Below are 18,113 nucleotides of genomic sequence, written 5' to 3' on the forward strand. Positions count from 1 at the left end.
TAAGGATTAAACGCCTGATGTGTCGTACGAGGCCCACGTGCTGTGGTTTGCCCACCTCTGGTGTAGAGGAATTGATGGAAGAGTTTTGGCTGGCCTACTTTTAGCGCCGCGATAATTCAGGTGGCTTGTGGCGAGCACGCCAATCTCAATCCAAGCCCGGCAGTAGGTTGTCTGTTCACATTTGTGGTAACGCGGCGCTGCCTTCATTTGCTTAAAATACTCCCCGATGACTGTAACGATGCTCTTATTCTGTCATCTTTTGCGCCAAGCCCTTTCCAGCCTGTTTGACAGTGTCCACCTCCAGATTTAACGTTCATGAACACATGAGCAATTTGTGATTTTTCTCAAGCTACGATTTTACGATATTTTCATCATGGTACTAAATAGATTTTTGATCCGTTACAACTTTGTGATTGGTTCTATGCGTGCACATGTTAACAAAATTTTCGTTTCGAATCTAAAAAAAAAGAAATGAGATCAACATATATTAGTGTGTTTTAATGGATTTAGAACCTATTTAGAGACCTTTCCATGCAACTCTTTTAGACTGTAGGCAATTTCTCTGCTGATTGGAGGGATCAATATGAGTGCATTAAAAATTAAGCAAAATTTGCCATGCCAAGGTTAGCGTATTCTTTTATCCGTCCCGACCAGAACGGAATCAAGGACTTCCAGTTGTTCATTTTAGTGTTATTATTAGTTTTTCCCATAAACCTTATTTTGGAAGTTACAAATGAACAATTGCAAAGAAAGCACACCTAGATTTTTTGTTTAGGAGAACTTCGTGATTAATACAGTTAGTGGCAAAGGGTAGTACGTAGGTTGCCACTTATTTACTTGCAACTGCCATCTTTGGACTAAGATGGAACTGCAGGTTGTCACTGGGAAAATATCAAGCTGCTCAAAAAGAATACAGACGCTGACCTACTTACGAACGATCGTTTGTAAGTTGAATTCGTTCGTAAGTTGCTTCAGTGCTATATTTTGTGTGGGATGTATGTGTATGTAAGGTTTATATAGGTATGTTTTAGGCTTGTATAAGTAATCAGTATTGTTTTGTACTAGAATATAACTATTTCATAAAATAATATGCTCTATAAAATTAAATAAAGTTGAGTTTAACTTACTTTTGGAAGATGCGCTTAAAGAGGTCCTCCTCCGTGGTAAAAAGTGGCTGAAAAAAAGCGTTCCGACCATTTTCTCAACCGCATCAAGCTTTCTTATTCCACTCTAATTTCCAATGAAATGGCTTACCTCTTCTTTACATTTCACACCAACCATATTGAATGCATGAGGTATTAAATGATAAAAATGTTCTTAGCGCGCTAGAGATTTGTAAGTCAAATGGTCGTAAGAAGGGGAGCGTCTGTACTAAGTGTTAACTTTTTTTCTTTCTTTACAATAATAATATTATTAATCTGATTTATGAACTACCCCTGCAAGGCATACTTAACTTTTTATTTTGCACCTTCTATTTATAAAACTTGGGCACAATATTGTTGGTGTTAAATGGCAGATTCAGGCATCGAGGTCACCATTTGGGACATTGTGTATTTTAGCGCCTACTTTACTCGTTTACTATAAGTCCCTTTAGTTTTTGATCTTCCTTAGGCTTTTGAGCACTCATTTTCGGTTGCACTACCCAATACAGTGAACGTAGTGGTCAAATATTACACACTGTTCCTTAAAGATCCGAGTCAAAAATGCACCATTTGTTTTGTTGTTTTTTATAATTGGGGCGGCAGTAGCTCAGGAGGTAGAGCGATCGTTTTAGGATTAAGGGATCCCAGTTCGAATCCCGGCTTGTCCGTGTTACATGCCGAAGTGTCCTTGGGTAAGACATTGAACCCCCAATTACCCCCAATAAGCAGGTTAGCGCCTTACATGGCTGCACAGATCACGGCCGCTATTGGGAAATGTGAAGCACAATGTAAAGCGCTTTGGGAAGTCATTGACTTGAAAAGCGCTATATAAATGCAGATCATTTCATTTCATTTCATTTCATAATTGTTGCAAAGGTTTCTTGGGGAAAATCCATGCAAACATTTGCAAACTCAACCATCTCAATTTTCCGTGTTTTTATTATACGCATTTGTTGTTTATTTTTGTGGATAAAGCGTTATAAGTAAAATCTCCTTCCTTTGTAATCTTTGGGACTTGTGTAGGTATTGCAATGGTACCTTTACGATACGAAGCAGACAACGGGCCCAAGAGAGAACCTTACCTTCATTTCTGAGAAGGCGGCCCGGCTGCAGTCATGCTTAAAACACATCTCGGGGAAAAAGAACGACAGCTCAAATAGGTTGTTCTGTTCCTTCCCATCTCTCGGGACGCAGGCAATAAGACTGTCAACGAGAAGACAGAAGCAATATGACGGATGTAAAAGGACGGCTGATTTGACACTATGTGCCAGTTAGCCATCCAGCAATGACGAGCGTTTCCCATCTTATATCCATTCTGCCTTTTTACCAACAAATTCCCATTTTTCCTTTGAACCAGAGTGCCCTCAATTTGCGCTTGAATAACTTAACATTTGCAGAAATCGGCCGCACTAAACGTTATGTGATCTTGCATTGCGATTGCTTAGAACAGTCATTGTACATTCAAAAGGACGCAACGTAGCATCTGCTATTATAAAACTCTGAGCCTGCAAGGCAAATATGAGCATAAAATTCTCCAGTTGCACATTTTTTATGACTATAATGTTCTGACATGTCAAGGTAAAGGGCAATTATATGATCTGAAAAATAATTCTCTCTTTTTATAATTGTCACCAAAGCTGGGCATCGTAGGTTTTATTTTATTGCACTCATGCCGGTTTATTTCTTTTTCTAGAATGCTTAAACGTGGTGTTCGTAACTTCAAATTATTCATATTCTGGCTGGAATCCTCATTGCAGCCTCTGTCAAGCTTACTTTGATGCACGTTGGGGTTGGCATTTGGACTGTATTTGAAACAGTCATTTTCTTACTTTCACCATTTTCATCCTATAATACAAGGAAACATCCAGCATAGGTGTGAAATTACTCTCCCTCCATCCCTACACCTCACTCCCCCCTGCGTAATGCACTCTGTATCCGGGACACCGATAATAAACGTAAGATAAAAGAAAATAGGCGTGGTAGAAAAATATATTTAGATGCTATTTGAACTCAGTTGGGCATTGTTAACACATACTTAAAAAATAAATTCTACTTTAAAATTTTAAGGACAACTCAAACTACGCACCCTGCCCTCATATACTATGTGCTGTTTTTTGTCTGATTACTTAGAAAATGTTGGATGTATTCTGATCAATGAAATTTGCAAATTGTTTTATACTGTAGGCAATATTTTGTCCTTTAAAATTATCTAAAGAGTAATAAATAGTCTCTTCGTAGATTTGTCTGGCTTTAATGCAGACAGCATTGGTACAATTTCACATTTATTTTTAGTGGTTGTCCGTTTTACTATGTGCCCTGTGACTTACTGGTGATCAATTCAGGTAGTAGTCCACCTTCTGCTTGAAGTTATTTGTAAGCGCTGTAGAGAAAATCATTTTAAATTAAAGTTATATGGATCAGCTTCAGAATCTAATTTGATGGTTTAAACTAACGAAATGAAATGAAATGAAATGATCTGCATTTATATAGCGCTTTTCAAGTCAATGACTTCCCAAAGCGCTTTACAATGTGCTCCACATTTCCCAATAGCGACCTTGCAGCCATGAGAGGCGCTAACCTGCTTATTGGGGGTATTAGGGGTTCAGTGTCTTACCCAAGGACACTTCGACATGTAACATGGAGGAGCTGGGATTCGAACTGTGATCCCTTGATCCCAAGACGAGCGCTCTACCTCCTGAGCTACTGCCGCCACTAAACTAAGAAAAAGACTGTTTCAAATACAGTCCAAAATGCCAAACGAAAAAAAAAGATGAAAAAGGAAATGTTTATTCGAGATCTAAGAATTTCACATACTCACACGTGTAACAAAAGGAGCTTGACAAAGGCTGCAATCATGATTTCAGCCAGAGGAGAAAGTAGAATATTTTAAGGTTACGGACACCACTTAGATTAATTTACAATTAAATAATTACCGGTAAAACAAATTAAAACCAAACCAAGTAAGGTTAGCAATTGATCAGTTTCCAAACTTTTGAGAAATTCAAATTATCATCAAAAAACATCAGTGGGATAATGTGATCGCTAGGAAGGTCGTGGAAGGACTGCTGTCTATTTTATATTGGGACACGTCCCACACACGTGCTCGTCACTGCCTGCCCCCGTAGCCAACCCAGAAACAACCAACCGGTTGAAGAATGTTCTCTCTTTTATTTTTACGTTTAGTATCCGCTATCAAGCTTTATCTACTTGGTTTTAAAGTTCTTTTGAATCAGCTGTTCAACAAGCGTTTCAAGTTGCCAGGTCGGTTCAATCGTGTGTTCTACTCATATTGTTTACATGCTCGCGTTCGGCATAGTAGCAAGAAACATTGCTATTTCATCGTGCATAACAGTCAATTTGAGTTTTTACGGAATCACGTTTGTGCCGAATTGAGAAAAAAAGCCAAAACATTTGGACTGTGTTAAAAATCTGAACCGTAGCTTCACCAGTTGTTTTGTCTCGCAATGTAAAGTTTAAAACGCTTATTTTCATAACCTAGGTCGGGTTGAGGTCCATTGTTTCCCAATATCCTTTATTAGCCAATCACAACAGAGAATATTTACCGTTCGTGCGTGCGACGTTTTAAACCACTGGCGGATCTTCCGTGGGGGCTTGGGAGGGCACTGCCCCTCCCTCTGATCTTACTGAAGCCCCCTCCAAAAAAGTTGGAAATTTCGCTGCGTCCCATTCTTCTTACGACCGTGTGGGCGTTAGAACACCATTACAACAATAGACAGGGATCAGAATTTTCCGCGGATCCGCGGATTTCCGCTGTTTTTGAACCCCAAAGGCATTCCGACATTTTTACTTTTTCTCTTGCGTAGCAAACAAATTCAAAATCCGACTGTCTCACTCTTTCCTTTATTGCTCTGGCGCACCCTGGCGGCCGTTAGAAAAATTGGCCGCATTGTCGCACAAGCTGCAGGGACTGAACTGCATTTGAACTTATCTTGCAGTATTTACAAAAAAATCAGTTATGTGGGCAAACTATTTTAATCTTCTAAAAATGTTACTTAAATGATAAATATAAGCATGGTTTTGGACAAGTAAATTGCCTAAAACCCAGTTTTTTTTTGGGGGGGGGCTCCGCCCTGGTTTATTCCTGGACGCTGGCTATTTCAGCTGAAAATGAAAATCTCCATTCTGATCCCTGAATAGATGATAAATACTGGGTCGTGTGCCTTTGCCTTTGAATTCCATTTTGGGGTTTTTTTCTCATATGTTTGACAGACAATGAAACGGAAATAATATATAGTGCACTTCTTAATTAAAAGGCAGTAGTAAAACGGAGCAATTACAGCATTAACTTGCTTAAGGACCAGAGCTGAGCACTAGATACTTTTTAAAGGTAAATATTTCTCACATTGGGAGAAGCTTTGTCCGATTTGTATGAATAACACTGATTTTCTTGAGTTTAGCTGTTTAATGACTTAAGGTTTTGGAGTTCTGCTAATGTTTACTCTTGTTTCGAGTTTACTTTTAAATGCATTTCGTGTTGCTTATTGTAAAGTATTTTATTAAAGAAAATAATTACTTTTGTTATATTGTTACAATATTGCTACTGTTCATTTTTCTTTTTACCAGATTTTCTATTAAATTAATAGAGTGCTGCTTTATGTAATTTAGTTAAAATTCAAATTACAACATAAAACAGTTCAGATTATTTTAACAAAAAATAAGGGCACAGATTGTTGAAGTGTTCACCTTTTTATTTAGACTGATTCGTGTTTTCATTTAAACTGATTGGTATACAAAACCATACGACGTTTAAAGGGACAGTATGTAATACTAATAGTTTTCCCCAGAGGTGGGTAGAGGTGCCCAAAACATTTTGCTCAAGTAAAAGTACTGTTACTTCAGGATGATAATACGCAAGTAGAAATAAAGAGTAGTCATCCAAAAAGTTACTTGAGTAAGAGTAAAAAAGTACCAAGTGAGAAACTTTCTCAAGTAACCGTAGCAACGTCGTATTTATTGATTGTTTTTAGAACAACCAATCAGATTATCAAATGATGTCAATCTAATCAACAAAAAATACATTTAATTTAAAAGTAGAATAAAATAATCAACGTAAATTCAAGTCCTTTAATAAATAGTAAAATAAAAATCGTATAGAGACATTGCATATTGGAGCTGGTGTTTTGCACCCATTTCAAGGGGAACATGCTTTTGATGTGAGCCCAAGGGTGCTTTTCCTCTTCTGTGTTTTCTTTAATTCGTTTCATCCATAAACAACGTTTCCCCTGCTCTAGTAAAATATGGTCACTTGACGAGGCTGCTACGTTTGATTGGTTGAACATGGTAGAGCCTGCCAGAGTCCTGCATCAAAATAAATGCGCCTTAGCGGAGACAGGCGGACAAAATATTATTAATTTTGGGTGCAAACATTGTCACTAAACATTCTAAGAAAAAGAAATTGACCATATTGTTAACAGCAGTGTTTTTCAACCTTTTTTGAGCCAAGGGCACATTTTTTTAAAATTGGAAACATTTCGCGATACACCACTAACCAAAAATGTTGTAAAAAGACACAGAACAGTATGTTTAATTATACTATAATTTATAATACCCCCAGTTTTTACAGCACAGACACTTGAAAATGACAAAATATTTGCAGAAAACGATTCATAAATGTTTTTTAAAATTTTGAATTTTAACTAGTGACATCTCACGGCACAACTGACGATCTCTCACGGCAGACTAGTGTGCCGCGGCACAGTGGTTGAAAATCACTGGTTTAGAGTACTGTTTTTTTATAATACATTCAGCCACCAGTTTATACATAATTGGCAGATGCTGCAGCTGATGATTCTGTAATTCACATAAACAATGAAACAAGTTCATGATCATTTGAATGTTAACAGTCCAAGATGAAAAGGTCGTATACTCTAAAGCTTTCCTATGGGGTTTAAGAGACTAAAAATATTAAACATACTATGTAAAAGCGAGAGGTTAGTGGAAGATTTCATTTTTTTCTGATAACTTTTTGTTGCCCCCCAAAACATCTGTGGTATCTGTTTGACCCCCCCAATGGTCCCACTGAAACTAATCTGGATCCGACCCTGGTTTTAACCATCTATCGCTGTGAATAGTTTTGTCGTAGTTCAAATTAAGAAACACAGCATGTGATGTTTCGCTATGCAAAACGTGCCATTTATTTTAATATAGAACGTTTCATTTTGTTTCTCAGGTGCCTTTTTCCATTCTTTTGTTACTGCGTACATGTTCTCATGACATATTAAACAATAGCTCCTCAAATGGCCTTGAATTGTCTCTGAAATTGATATAAATGTCTTACTTTACTCATTTTGTGACACAAAATTGGATAACTGTGTGTCCTCTTCTGCTTTTACCAGTGATGCCCAGACAAGATGGCAAGGTTGCCATAGTGACAGGAGGAGGCAGGGGCATCGGCTATGAGGTCGCCCGCCACATGGCCAAACTGGGCGCACATGTTATCATAGGTACAGTATCATATTACATATTTCTGCCATGTTCCAATTTTAGTATATGCAAAGTAAATAATAGCAGATAAACATAATTGGCAGCAAAGATTTTGATTTGGAATTATTGCTCTTTAAAAATTAGAATTGAATTTGAATTATAATTGTCTTTATTGTCATTGATGTCAACGTTGTGAAATGTTCCAAGCAACGAGATTAGACATGGCACTCCAACATTATTTTTTTATTTACCGATGACACTTTAGCTTCAATTACATTGCTCCAAGAATATTAGCATTTGTAATCATATGCATCCTTAAATCAAGTGATGGTCAGTGATTCAAAATGTCATGATTCACGTCCAACACAGTAATAAGTCAACATCCCAAGGGGAAAAAGATACAATGCCTTAGTGGCATGTAGATGGTGGCAGTGTCCTTGTCCACTCATTTTACTGAATCATATACCCTTTCCTCTGTTAAGTCAAGTCATGTTTATTTGTATAGCCCCTAATCACAAGAAGTCTTAAAGGGCTGTACAGACTACATACTATTATTACACTATCCTCTGATCTAAAACCTACATGAGGGCAAAGAAAAACTCAAAACCTCAACATGAGGAAAATGAAGAAACCTTGAGAAGAGACTGCACATGAGGTAATTCCCCTTCCAGGATACCCAGGCTGCAATGACTTTCACGAGGGCATCAAAAATCCATACACAGACATTGACAACATGAAACATAGGTCATTCATAAGTCATAGAATATAAGTGTGGTTTAAGCTTTGATTTAAACAGTTCCACCAAGGTTGCAGATTGAATCTCAGAGGGCAGAGCATTCCACAGCACCGGGGCCTGAATGGAGAAAGCTTTTGAGCCTGCGGATGTCTTTTGGGCTCTTCGAATCTCTAGTAGACTAGCATTTTCCGAGCGAAGCTTCCGAGCAGGGACATAGAGGGGATTAAATCTCAAAGACATGAGGCGGAATGGCCATGTATAATTTTGTATATTTCCATCCATCCAACAGAACCTTAAAATCACATCTTAAGACGACACGGAGCCAACGCAGTTTAGCTAAAATCGGGGTAATGTGATCAAACTTTCTTGTCTTTAGATAAAAGCCTTTTTGCAGCATTTTTTTACCAGCTGCAGGCTCTTGATGCTAGACTTTGGGAGACTGGAGAGTAGTACATGACAGTAATCTAGATGGGAGGTAACTAACGCATGAATTATAATCTCACCATCAAACTGGGACAGCAGAGGACGAATTTTTGCTGTGTTGCGAAGATGGAATAAGGACGAATTCAAACTATGGAGAGGCAAATTGATCAAACCCAACCATTTTTCTTCTTTTTTTTTTTGCTCTGTTTTTTCCAGGCACTTATAGCAGCAAGATGGCAGATGTTGTTGCTTGTATGCCATCATTTGGAAATGGTAGTCAGAATCATCTATTTTTGCTCATTCACAGCAGGAAGGATTTGGAATTGTTTTTTTCCAAGGTCCAAGGGCATGATTTTTAATCCTGTGGCGGTCGCAACTTTTTAATTCATGACTGTCTCCTCCTAAAGTTTAATAGTGACATCTGTATCAAACTTTTCCGCTATGCACTTTTACCAAATGGCCTGTTTGAGTTTTAGGGGAAAAACAATAACAGGGGAATATAGTCTTCAAGGAGTAGAAGGTGGGACCAGGGGAGACTTTAACAATTTATTTTTCAAGAGGGTTTGCCTTTATGGAAAGTGCATTTCCCACAAATAACTCTATCCATAGACTATAGCAGTGATGCAGAGATATCACAATGCCCGTTTTCAGGCGGCCAAGCTCGAATACGGCAGTTTATTGCGTGTTGAGCAGGGCATTTGTCCTCGAGAATGGCGACCGAGCCGAAAGGCTGCTTTTCTTTTTCCGGATACCCGTAGGAGCAAGATGGTAGACAGTCATGTCATCTCCCTCTAGGTGAGCTTTATGTTATATGAAATAAATACACCCTTCTCGAACTCTTGGGCTTTAAAAAACGCAGGCGCTAAATTATACACAATGTCCCTTTAAATTGTTATTGGTTTGATATCATGCATGCCATTCAGCATCATATCTTTTGCTGTTTCGAATGCAAAGCTTATAAAAAAATGACCTTCCAAAAAGCGGTAGATAATAAAATCAGCACTGCATAATGCAGACTGATAACGAGACTGATAATATATCGAACGTCCTTGCAAAAAAATCTGGCTGTATATTTGAAATGCTATCCCGAAATGCGCCACAAACGTATTTCACTCCACATCTTCGACATTATTCCCCACAGTCAGCACTAGGAACTGCTAAACTCCCAACAGTGGAGTATTTCATCCATAATTAATAGTTTGCCAGTGACAGTCAGTCCCATGTTGCTTTAACAGGTGTTTTTTACCCTCAAATAATAGATATATAAAAAAAAGACACCTTGACCCATATGCCATCACTGTTCGCAGAATCTCAAGATGAATCACATGGGACTCCAATTTTCATTACAGAGGGAAAAAAAAGTCTAGCCACATCTCTATTGATTTCAAGATTAATTCCGCATTCTGCATTCAAATCACAGGCTTAAAAATACTAAAAGAAATAGTTTTAGCCATTCATCCTGCGTTTACTCGCCAACGTCAGTGTCGTAGAGTCCTTGAAGATGGAAGGAAGCACAAATGAGACTGGAGAGCAAGCGTATGATTACATACGAAAAATCAATACCTGAAGAACTTGAACATTTGTTGTCGTCCCAAACAATCCAGCGGAGATGAGCTGCTCCCTCAGCGCCTTCGTTGCCTCCTCACATCAGGAGAAAAAGCTTTAGTAGATGTACTTTCATTCCTATGGAGTTACAAATCTTTCATTTTTGCTTTTTCTATCAGGCCGAAGCGCTTTGAACATTCAAGATAAAATAAAACATGCTAACAGCCTCGTGGACAAGCTAAATTAATTTTTGACTTTGGTAATACATCTTCGAAATGCTGGTAGCGCTGATGACGCCAAACCTATGAAATTGAAATCATTTCTCATCGCCTTTTAGACACGTCTGATGCCTCAGGACCTTAACAAAGCGTCACTTATGTTCAATGTTAATTAAAATGTTCACATTCAGTTTTTTTTTTTTAATGAATATGCAAATAAACGCAACAGCTACAATCCGAAGTCGCTGCGAATGCATTTTGGTGTGTAGTTTTGTCTATCACGGATATATCAACACACAGGCCTGCACGAAAATCTAATCTCGCTAAAACAAATTTCAATCGTCTGGCTTGATTGCATTTGTAAACATTCAAGCTTCTGCTGGTGTGTTTTGCTTTGCCTTTCAACAAGTAATGTGCACATTTTGTTTGGGAATCTGCATCTATTTTCACTAATAAAACGATCCTCTCAAGCAATGAAGAATGACCTTTTTCGTACTCGGAAACAAAGCAGATGTAAAACATCAAGCCGAGGATGTGCAACATCCTCTCACTGCTGAATTGATTAGGCAAAGCCAATGTAGCATTGTTCAACAAAGAGCAACGTAAATCCTCCCTAGTCTTTGAAAAAAAAACGCTTAATCGCTCTGAGGAAATTCCAGCTGCAATTTTTATATCTTCTAAAATTTACCATTTATATGATGACAATTCTGTCGATAACTTGGGAAAACTTTGATGATACTGACAATTCATTTGACGCCGTAAAAAAATTAATATGCTAAGTCGTTCACTGTGAGACAAATAAAAAATGAGGTATAGTGAAAGTCAACCTTGAAAATGTCCTAAAATATGTCTTATGAGTACCCAATTAAGCTAAAAATGGCAGACAGACAGACGATCAAATAGAAAATGTGTCTACGAAATGAGGGTCACACTGATTGATTGTTGACATTTTTTAAAATGACGCATATCCTGGTTGAGCTGTAGGAAATACTCTGCCATCAATGACTTAATACATAAAATGTATTTCAAAAGGGTATGTATCAGACTTGTATCATCAAGGGGACATGGCAATATACAGCTAGGTGTCATCTGAGTGACTATGGAAACCGGCGCCGTGTCTCCAGATGACATTCCTAAGGGGAAGTATATACTGATTAAAAAGTACCGGGCCTAAAATTGAACCTTGGGGAACACCACATTTTATCTTCATGGGATCTGGAGGAACATGCATCAATACTTACTAAGATGTTTGAATCTGTTGTGAAGTGCTAGGTAAATTTAAGTTGTTACCTTGATACCCATACTGATGGTGAAAAAGAGTGTTTACTTGTCACATGTGTATAAAAATCTGAATCACAAATTAATCTTTATTATATCTGTCTTGTTTTTTCTTTCTTCTCAGGCTGTAGGGATGAAGAACAGGGTCTTGCAGCCATTAGGAGGATCCATGAAGAGTACAACGAGGCTCAAGGTGAATGTGGATAGAAACATTAATTCCGAATACCTTTCTATATGTATTAAGGGTATGAAATTACAAAATTAGTTGTGCCAAATTATCAAATCGTAATGAGAAAGGCCAGACACATAAGAATAGTGTTTTTCAACTACCATTAGACCTTGTCGAAAGGCAATGCTCTCAATTTACCGGCTGATCTAAATTCCTACTATTATTTATGGTCACAAACTGTGGGTCATGATTGAAACAACAAAATCCTGGATACAAGTGGCTGAAATTAGTTTATTCCACTGGGTGGCTGGGCTCTCCCCTAGAAACAGGGTGAGAAGCTCAGTCATCTGGGAGGGACTCGGTGTAAAGCCACTTCTCCTCCGCAATGAGAGTAGCCACCTAAAGTGGCTTGGGCATCTGATCAGGATGCAACTTGGACACCTCGCTCGTGAGATGTTCCGGGCATATCTCACCAACAGCAGCCACTGGGATGACCCAGGACATGCTGGACAGACCGTCTCAAGGATGGTTTGGGAAAGCCTCGGGAACTTTTCAGACAAGCTGGGGATAGGGTGGTTTGGGGTTCCCTGCTGAAGCTGCTGCAGCCACGCCTAAACGCCAGATAAGGAGAAGATAATGGTTGGATGAATATAGGCGACATGATAATTTAAGCGTTAAAAAACATGAAATTGGTGCTTGAAATTGATCTTTAAATGTTATTCTTTTAATAATAGTGAAAAAATGTTTGCCTTGGCTCAAATGTCCTCTTCTCCCCTATTATAGGCATAAACTTTCTTCAGCTAGTTCAACAGCTTCTCAGGCAAATGTATGGGTATAACTTAAACCCTGTGAACGTTATAAGCCTAAATCAAAGGGTATCATTTTAAATGTAATCATTCAAAGTTCGTATTACGGTGTCTTTATCCTGTTACTAGTCATGATAGAAAGATTCCGCCTGAGAAAAAGCCGCCGAAGACTGGTTGGCTCGCGCATCGGCTGCCATCAAACTCGGTGACAAGAGGCCGTGTAGCGGACGTCATTGAAGTTGATTTCCTTGAACGAGGCAGCAGGATTGATCACTTGCTTTGTAATTGGCAAGCACTGAGGCTTTGGGTACAAGGGGGTGACTGCTGCCAGATGCTTGTGCACTGAATGAAAATGTGTGTACGTTTGCGCTTGAAAGAGCCGGTAATGGATTCTCATTAGTATGTGTGGCGGCACGCTTAACATCTCTGTCCAAACTCCTGTTGGCACCTTTCCTGGTATTTGCACCACATATTTGGCTTTGATTAAATCAATCTGATAACTGTCTGAGCCTTCATCTTTTTTTAGGGGTAAAGCTACTTTCGTATTTGTCTTTTTACAGCACATTGAAAAAAAGAGTATGGCTCATGTGAGTGTTATTTTACATTTGTGTCTCTAGAGACTTTTTTGAAGAAAAAAAATAAGGTATTTTTTTCCTGTGACTGGCAACCATGTCGCACAGCTTGGAATTGCTCCATTAAATTTATAATTATATTAATATGAACTAAAGTCAATGATTTTTCACTGTGACCTAGCAATAGTTTGGGTTCATTCCCCACAGAGTGAAAATTTACATTAGGTAAATTGCTCCCTAAAAAACATTAAGTGCAGTTCTTCAACCAATGTACTGTGATATCATGTCAAAAGTCCTCAATTTTATCCAGTATACTTTTTTCCGTCTGAATAGTAACTGTAATATTAATCCATATCAGTAGGTGGCAGCAGATTACTGTTTTTTCTTTTTAGATGGTAGGGACAGACGCTGCCTGACTTACGAACGTTCTGGACGATCGTACGTAAGTTGAATTTGTTCGTAAGTTGCTTCAGTGCTATATTTTGTATATTTACGGTTTATATAAGTATGTTTAAGGCTTGTATAAGTAACCTGTATTGTTTTTGTACTAAAGAATAAACATTTCATAAAATAATATGCTCTATAAAGATAAATAAAGTTGAGTTTAATTTACTTTTGAAAGATGCGCTTCGAGAGGTCCTCCTCCGTGGTAAAAAGTGGCCGAAAAAAAGCGTTCCGACTATTTTCTCAACCGCATCAACCTTTCTTATTCCACTTTCGTTTCAAAAGAAACGGCTCGCCTCTTCCTTACAATTTACACCAACCATATTGAATGGATGCACGAGATATTAAACAATAAAAAGTCAATGTTCTTAGCGCGCTGAAGATTCAGTACACTGTATGTTTACATACGAACTAGAAAGAGGAGGTGGATTTTTTTACTTCCGGGTGGATGCTGGGTAACTTCTTACAGCGCCACACGCCGGTAGCGGCGGAAAGAAACACTACAGTAATGTCCTGTACTCGGAAAAAGGTGCACACAATACAAAATTTAATTTACAGCAATGTCCGGATATTTTGCGACATCCTGAAAAAAATGTTCGTATCTACAGTTTTACGTAAGTCGAATGGTTGTAAGTAGGGGAGCGTCTGTATCTGGGGTTAAATAGTTTTGGTTTAATGAAGCTGCTTAAAATTGCACTGCAAATAACATTAAGATAGATCAAGTGCTGTATAATAAAAATCGTGCATATAATTTGCCCATTTATATTATGTTTTTTTAGCTTGGAAAAAATCTGAAAAATGACATTTTTCCCCACTGGCTTATTTTAAGCATTGTGTTTTACTTTATTTTACAGTGAAGGGGAAAATGTACTACGAATCAAATAAATTAACCTTCCAACCAATCCCAACATGGAACTAAAAAACCCTCGGATTTTAATTTTGATTATTCAGACACACACAGATAGAGGCTAGACACCGATCCGAGGTATTTATGCGTGCTTGCCACAGGCGGCTGTGTCTGTCCACTAACTTTAGTCACGCTGCACTTGAAAGTTACACAAATTGCCTCGAACCAAAAGCTTGGATTAAAAATGTGAAGCAAGGATGTCAGTCTCTGTAACACAAGTGTGCGTGCGTCAAAAAACATCTCAAGAGTTGGAGATCCTAAATTCCTATAAGCAATCTAGAGTACATTATTTTCCGCACTATAAGGCGCACTAGATTATAAAGTGCACTAGGTTATAAGTTGTACCCCTCAAAAAGTCTTTAGTGATTTTTCATAAAAAACTCTACTATAAGGCACATGGATTTCAACTCGGTAAAGGAAATTAAAACCAATCTGTAGTACAGAGAAGGTTGAGGACCACTGAAAATCAGTATTCTAGGGCTGCAACAAACGATTTTTTTTATTAATGGATGAGTTGGTCGATTATTTTTTTAATAATCTATGAAATTCCTCCGCTATTAATGTATGGAACTTTTAGACAGAATATTCTATAATATATAACAATAAAAAAAACAACTCTCAAATAACTCAACAATAAACAAAAATACGTATAAATGTATGCTATACACTTGCAAATATGTAGGATCCTTTCGTATCAACTAACCCAAAAATCACGTTACATTTGGACTTATCAGACGAAACAAAAGCAAAGACGAGCAATACATTTCATTTGTCCGACAAAAAAATAAAGAATGTAAATCTTTTAAGAAATTTTGTCAATAAATGTGTCATTTTGTTTAAATCTTTGAATATGATAAACGTCCCCAATCTGCAAATCATATATAATATATTTAAGGATTTGCCCCTTGTGTTGAGTTAAACACATCATCATTATTAGTTTTATTTTTTAAATTATTTAATGAATTTGTTTTTACATATTTTTGTCTCTGTATTTCTGTTGCACTTTCTGTTCCCTTGAAAATTATTAACTTTGTGGTGTTTGACTGTTTCATGCTAATTTTGTTTGCAATGATGACATGTTAATGTTAATTAAGAAAAGGATAAAAAAAGTAAGATACTGTTATACAAGCGGTCTCAAGGCGCCAAAGTGGTACTACAACACTACAACTTCACAACAAAATCCAAGGCACTTATTTGCATTGATTAAACGTGCTTGGTGGCTCGGAAATCGCCTGACTCAGGGAATTGATTAGGATATTAGTTGTTTTATCGATTTGTTGTTGCAGCCCTAATGGTATCGCCAACTCAGTCTTTACGAAGAAGACAAAGAAAAGAACAGCATGACCGGACATATTTAAAAAAAATTGTCACTTACAATTCTTAGCTCTTTTTTCCCTTCTACACACTCTCGGGCAGCACGGCGGTGCAGTGGTTAGTGCGTGAGGTCATGAGATCGAACTGTGTGGAGTTTGCATGTTCTCCCTGTGCTTGCATGGGTTTCTGCCGGGCACCTCCGGTTTCCTCCCACATTCCAAAAACATGCATGTCAGGTTAATTGTCCGGTCCAAATTGTCCCCAGGTGTGAATGAGCGAGCGAATTGTCTGTCTCTGTGTGCCCTGCGACTGGCTGGCAACCAGTTCAGGGTGTCCCCTGCCCACTGCCCGAAGACAGCTGGGATCGGCTCCAGCACCCCCGCAGCCCTATTGAGGACAAGTGGTGCAGAAAATAGATGGATATATGGATGAATTTGTTTTTTATCAGGTTTGTATGGACCCAGAAGTTGGTCGCAGACCAATTTTCAGTGGGTTGCGATTCTTTGCCTTGGCAAAAATAATCCTAAGAAATTGAAATATCTGACGATGAATTACACTTCTTAACACTAGATGATGGATATGCTCTTCAAATGCAAGTTGACACTCATACACGAAGTGGATAATTTTCTTCTGGATCTGGGTCACATCTAGTAACTGAGGTAGTCTGGTGGGTCCAGAAGTCAGACCAGTTGAGCGGATAGAATCTGGTGGCCTCCTGGGCCCTGATTAGGGTTCTATTCCCATAACATCCAATAGTATGCAGCCTGGTGATTAAAATTTGATGCTATTACCATTGTTATCCGGTTCAAACCCCATTGCCACCGTTATTGTGCTATTCTGATCAGCAATAATATTTAGTGACCGATCAATAATTGCACAAATGTGGTAACATAGTTCTCCCCGTGCTTGTGTGGGTTTCCTCCGGGCACTCCGGTTTCCTCCCACGTTCCAAAAACATGCATGTCAGGTTAATTGGCCGGTCCAAATTGTCCCTAGGTGTGAATGAGCGAGCAAATTGTCTGTCCCTGTGAGCCCTGCTATTGACTGGGAACCAGTTCAGGGTGTCCCCTGCCCACTGCTCGAAGATAGCTGGGATGGGCTCCAGCACCCCCGCGACCCTACTGAGGATAAGCGGTGCAGCTGATGGATGGATGGATGTGGTAACAAATTTACAGCTTTGTCCGCATAAGAGGCGCACGTACAAATTTCTGGCCAATTTGGCGTTTTTGGATGCACCTTATAGTCTTATAAATGCGGTAAGTAAACTGCTCGTATCTGTTTCTTGGATTCCATTAGAACAAGTTTGATGGTTGGTCCTTTTACCTGGCTGTTACAAACAAATAATTACAACTGAACGACCAGAGCAGTCTTGATTTAGCGGTCTGTCATTACATTAGCACCGCCAGCCGGCAATGACCGTCACGCAGCCCAGCCTCCTGTCCTCTACTTGAGCTGAATAATAAGTGAAGGAGCTCATGTTGGCTTTCTTCCCAGACGTAATATTCTTGACGATTGCAGCCTTGTTTATCAGACATCTCTAAATGAACTATTTACTTGCATGTCTGAGTCTTAAAGAGGTGCTCTCAAAAGGTTTACGTCATCGTTTCTGTATTTCCAAGTCGCTCTGGAGTATAAGTCGACCAGCAAAAAAATACAGTATTAAGAAGTAAAAAAAACATATATCAATCGCACCTGCAGTATTATTCGCATGTTTTGGAAATTTATTCGACAGCAAAATCACACATATCATCTTGTCATCTTGAAAGGCAATTTAAAAAATAAATAAATAAAGAACAACAAGGTATACTAACGTTACATGACTGAAACACCTGGTAATGTCAGTAAGAGTTATTCAGATAACTCTAGCGTAAAGACAGTGTCTGAAACTCATGACAAAAAGTTACTGGACACCAGGGCAGACAACTCTGAAAAGTTGCCTGCCCAGCCCCATTTTTCACAACTTGAAACACAACAAGACGACAAATCACCCAAAAAAATTGTTGCAAAGTCTTAAGGATTGACAATCAGAATATATAACAGAACAACACTTTAAAATTAAGTTTATTATAAATCTACTTTTAACATTCATTGCATGTATATGAAACCGCTGTTTTC

General features: G+C 38.4%; 1 protein-coding gene across 4 annotated transcripts in view; it reads left to right on the forward strand.

The window, feature by feature from the left end:
* The window catches only part of LOC148352650 (polyprenol dehydrogenase), a 70,517-nt gene that overhangs the window by 23,170 nt on the left and 29,234 nt on the right, over nucleotides 1-18,113 (forward strand). For 3 of the 4 annotated variants that reach the window (XM_088353161.1, XM_088353163.1, XM_088353164.1), the window contains exons 2-3: nucleotides 7,499-7,606; nucleotides 11,911-11,979. In XM_088353161.1, coding sequence (XP_088209287.1) covers nucleotides 7,501-7,606; nucleotides 11,911-11,979 — 175 coding nt within the window. In that variant the 5' untranslated portion in view covers nucleotides 7,499-7,500. Of the gene's footprint in view, nucleotides 1-4,272; nucleotides 4,404-7,498; nucleotides 7,607-11,910; nucleotides 11,980-18,113 lie in introns of those variants that run through there. The other variant, XM_088353160.1, reaches the window with a different exon arrangement.

Source organism: Urocampus carinirostris, chromosome 14 (genome assembly GCF_059441175.1).
Source record: "Urocampus carinirostris isolate Australia breed hairy pipefish chromosome 14, RoL_Ucar_1.0, whole genome shotgun sequence".
Classification (NCBI taxonomy): Eukaryota; Metazoa; Chordata; class Actinopteri; order Syngnathiformes; family Syngnathidae; genus Urocampus; species Urocampus carinirostris.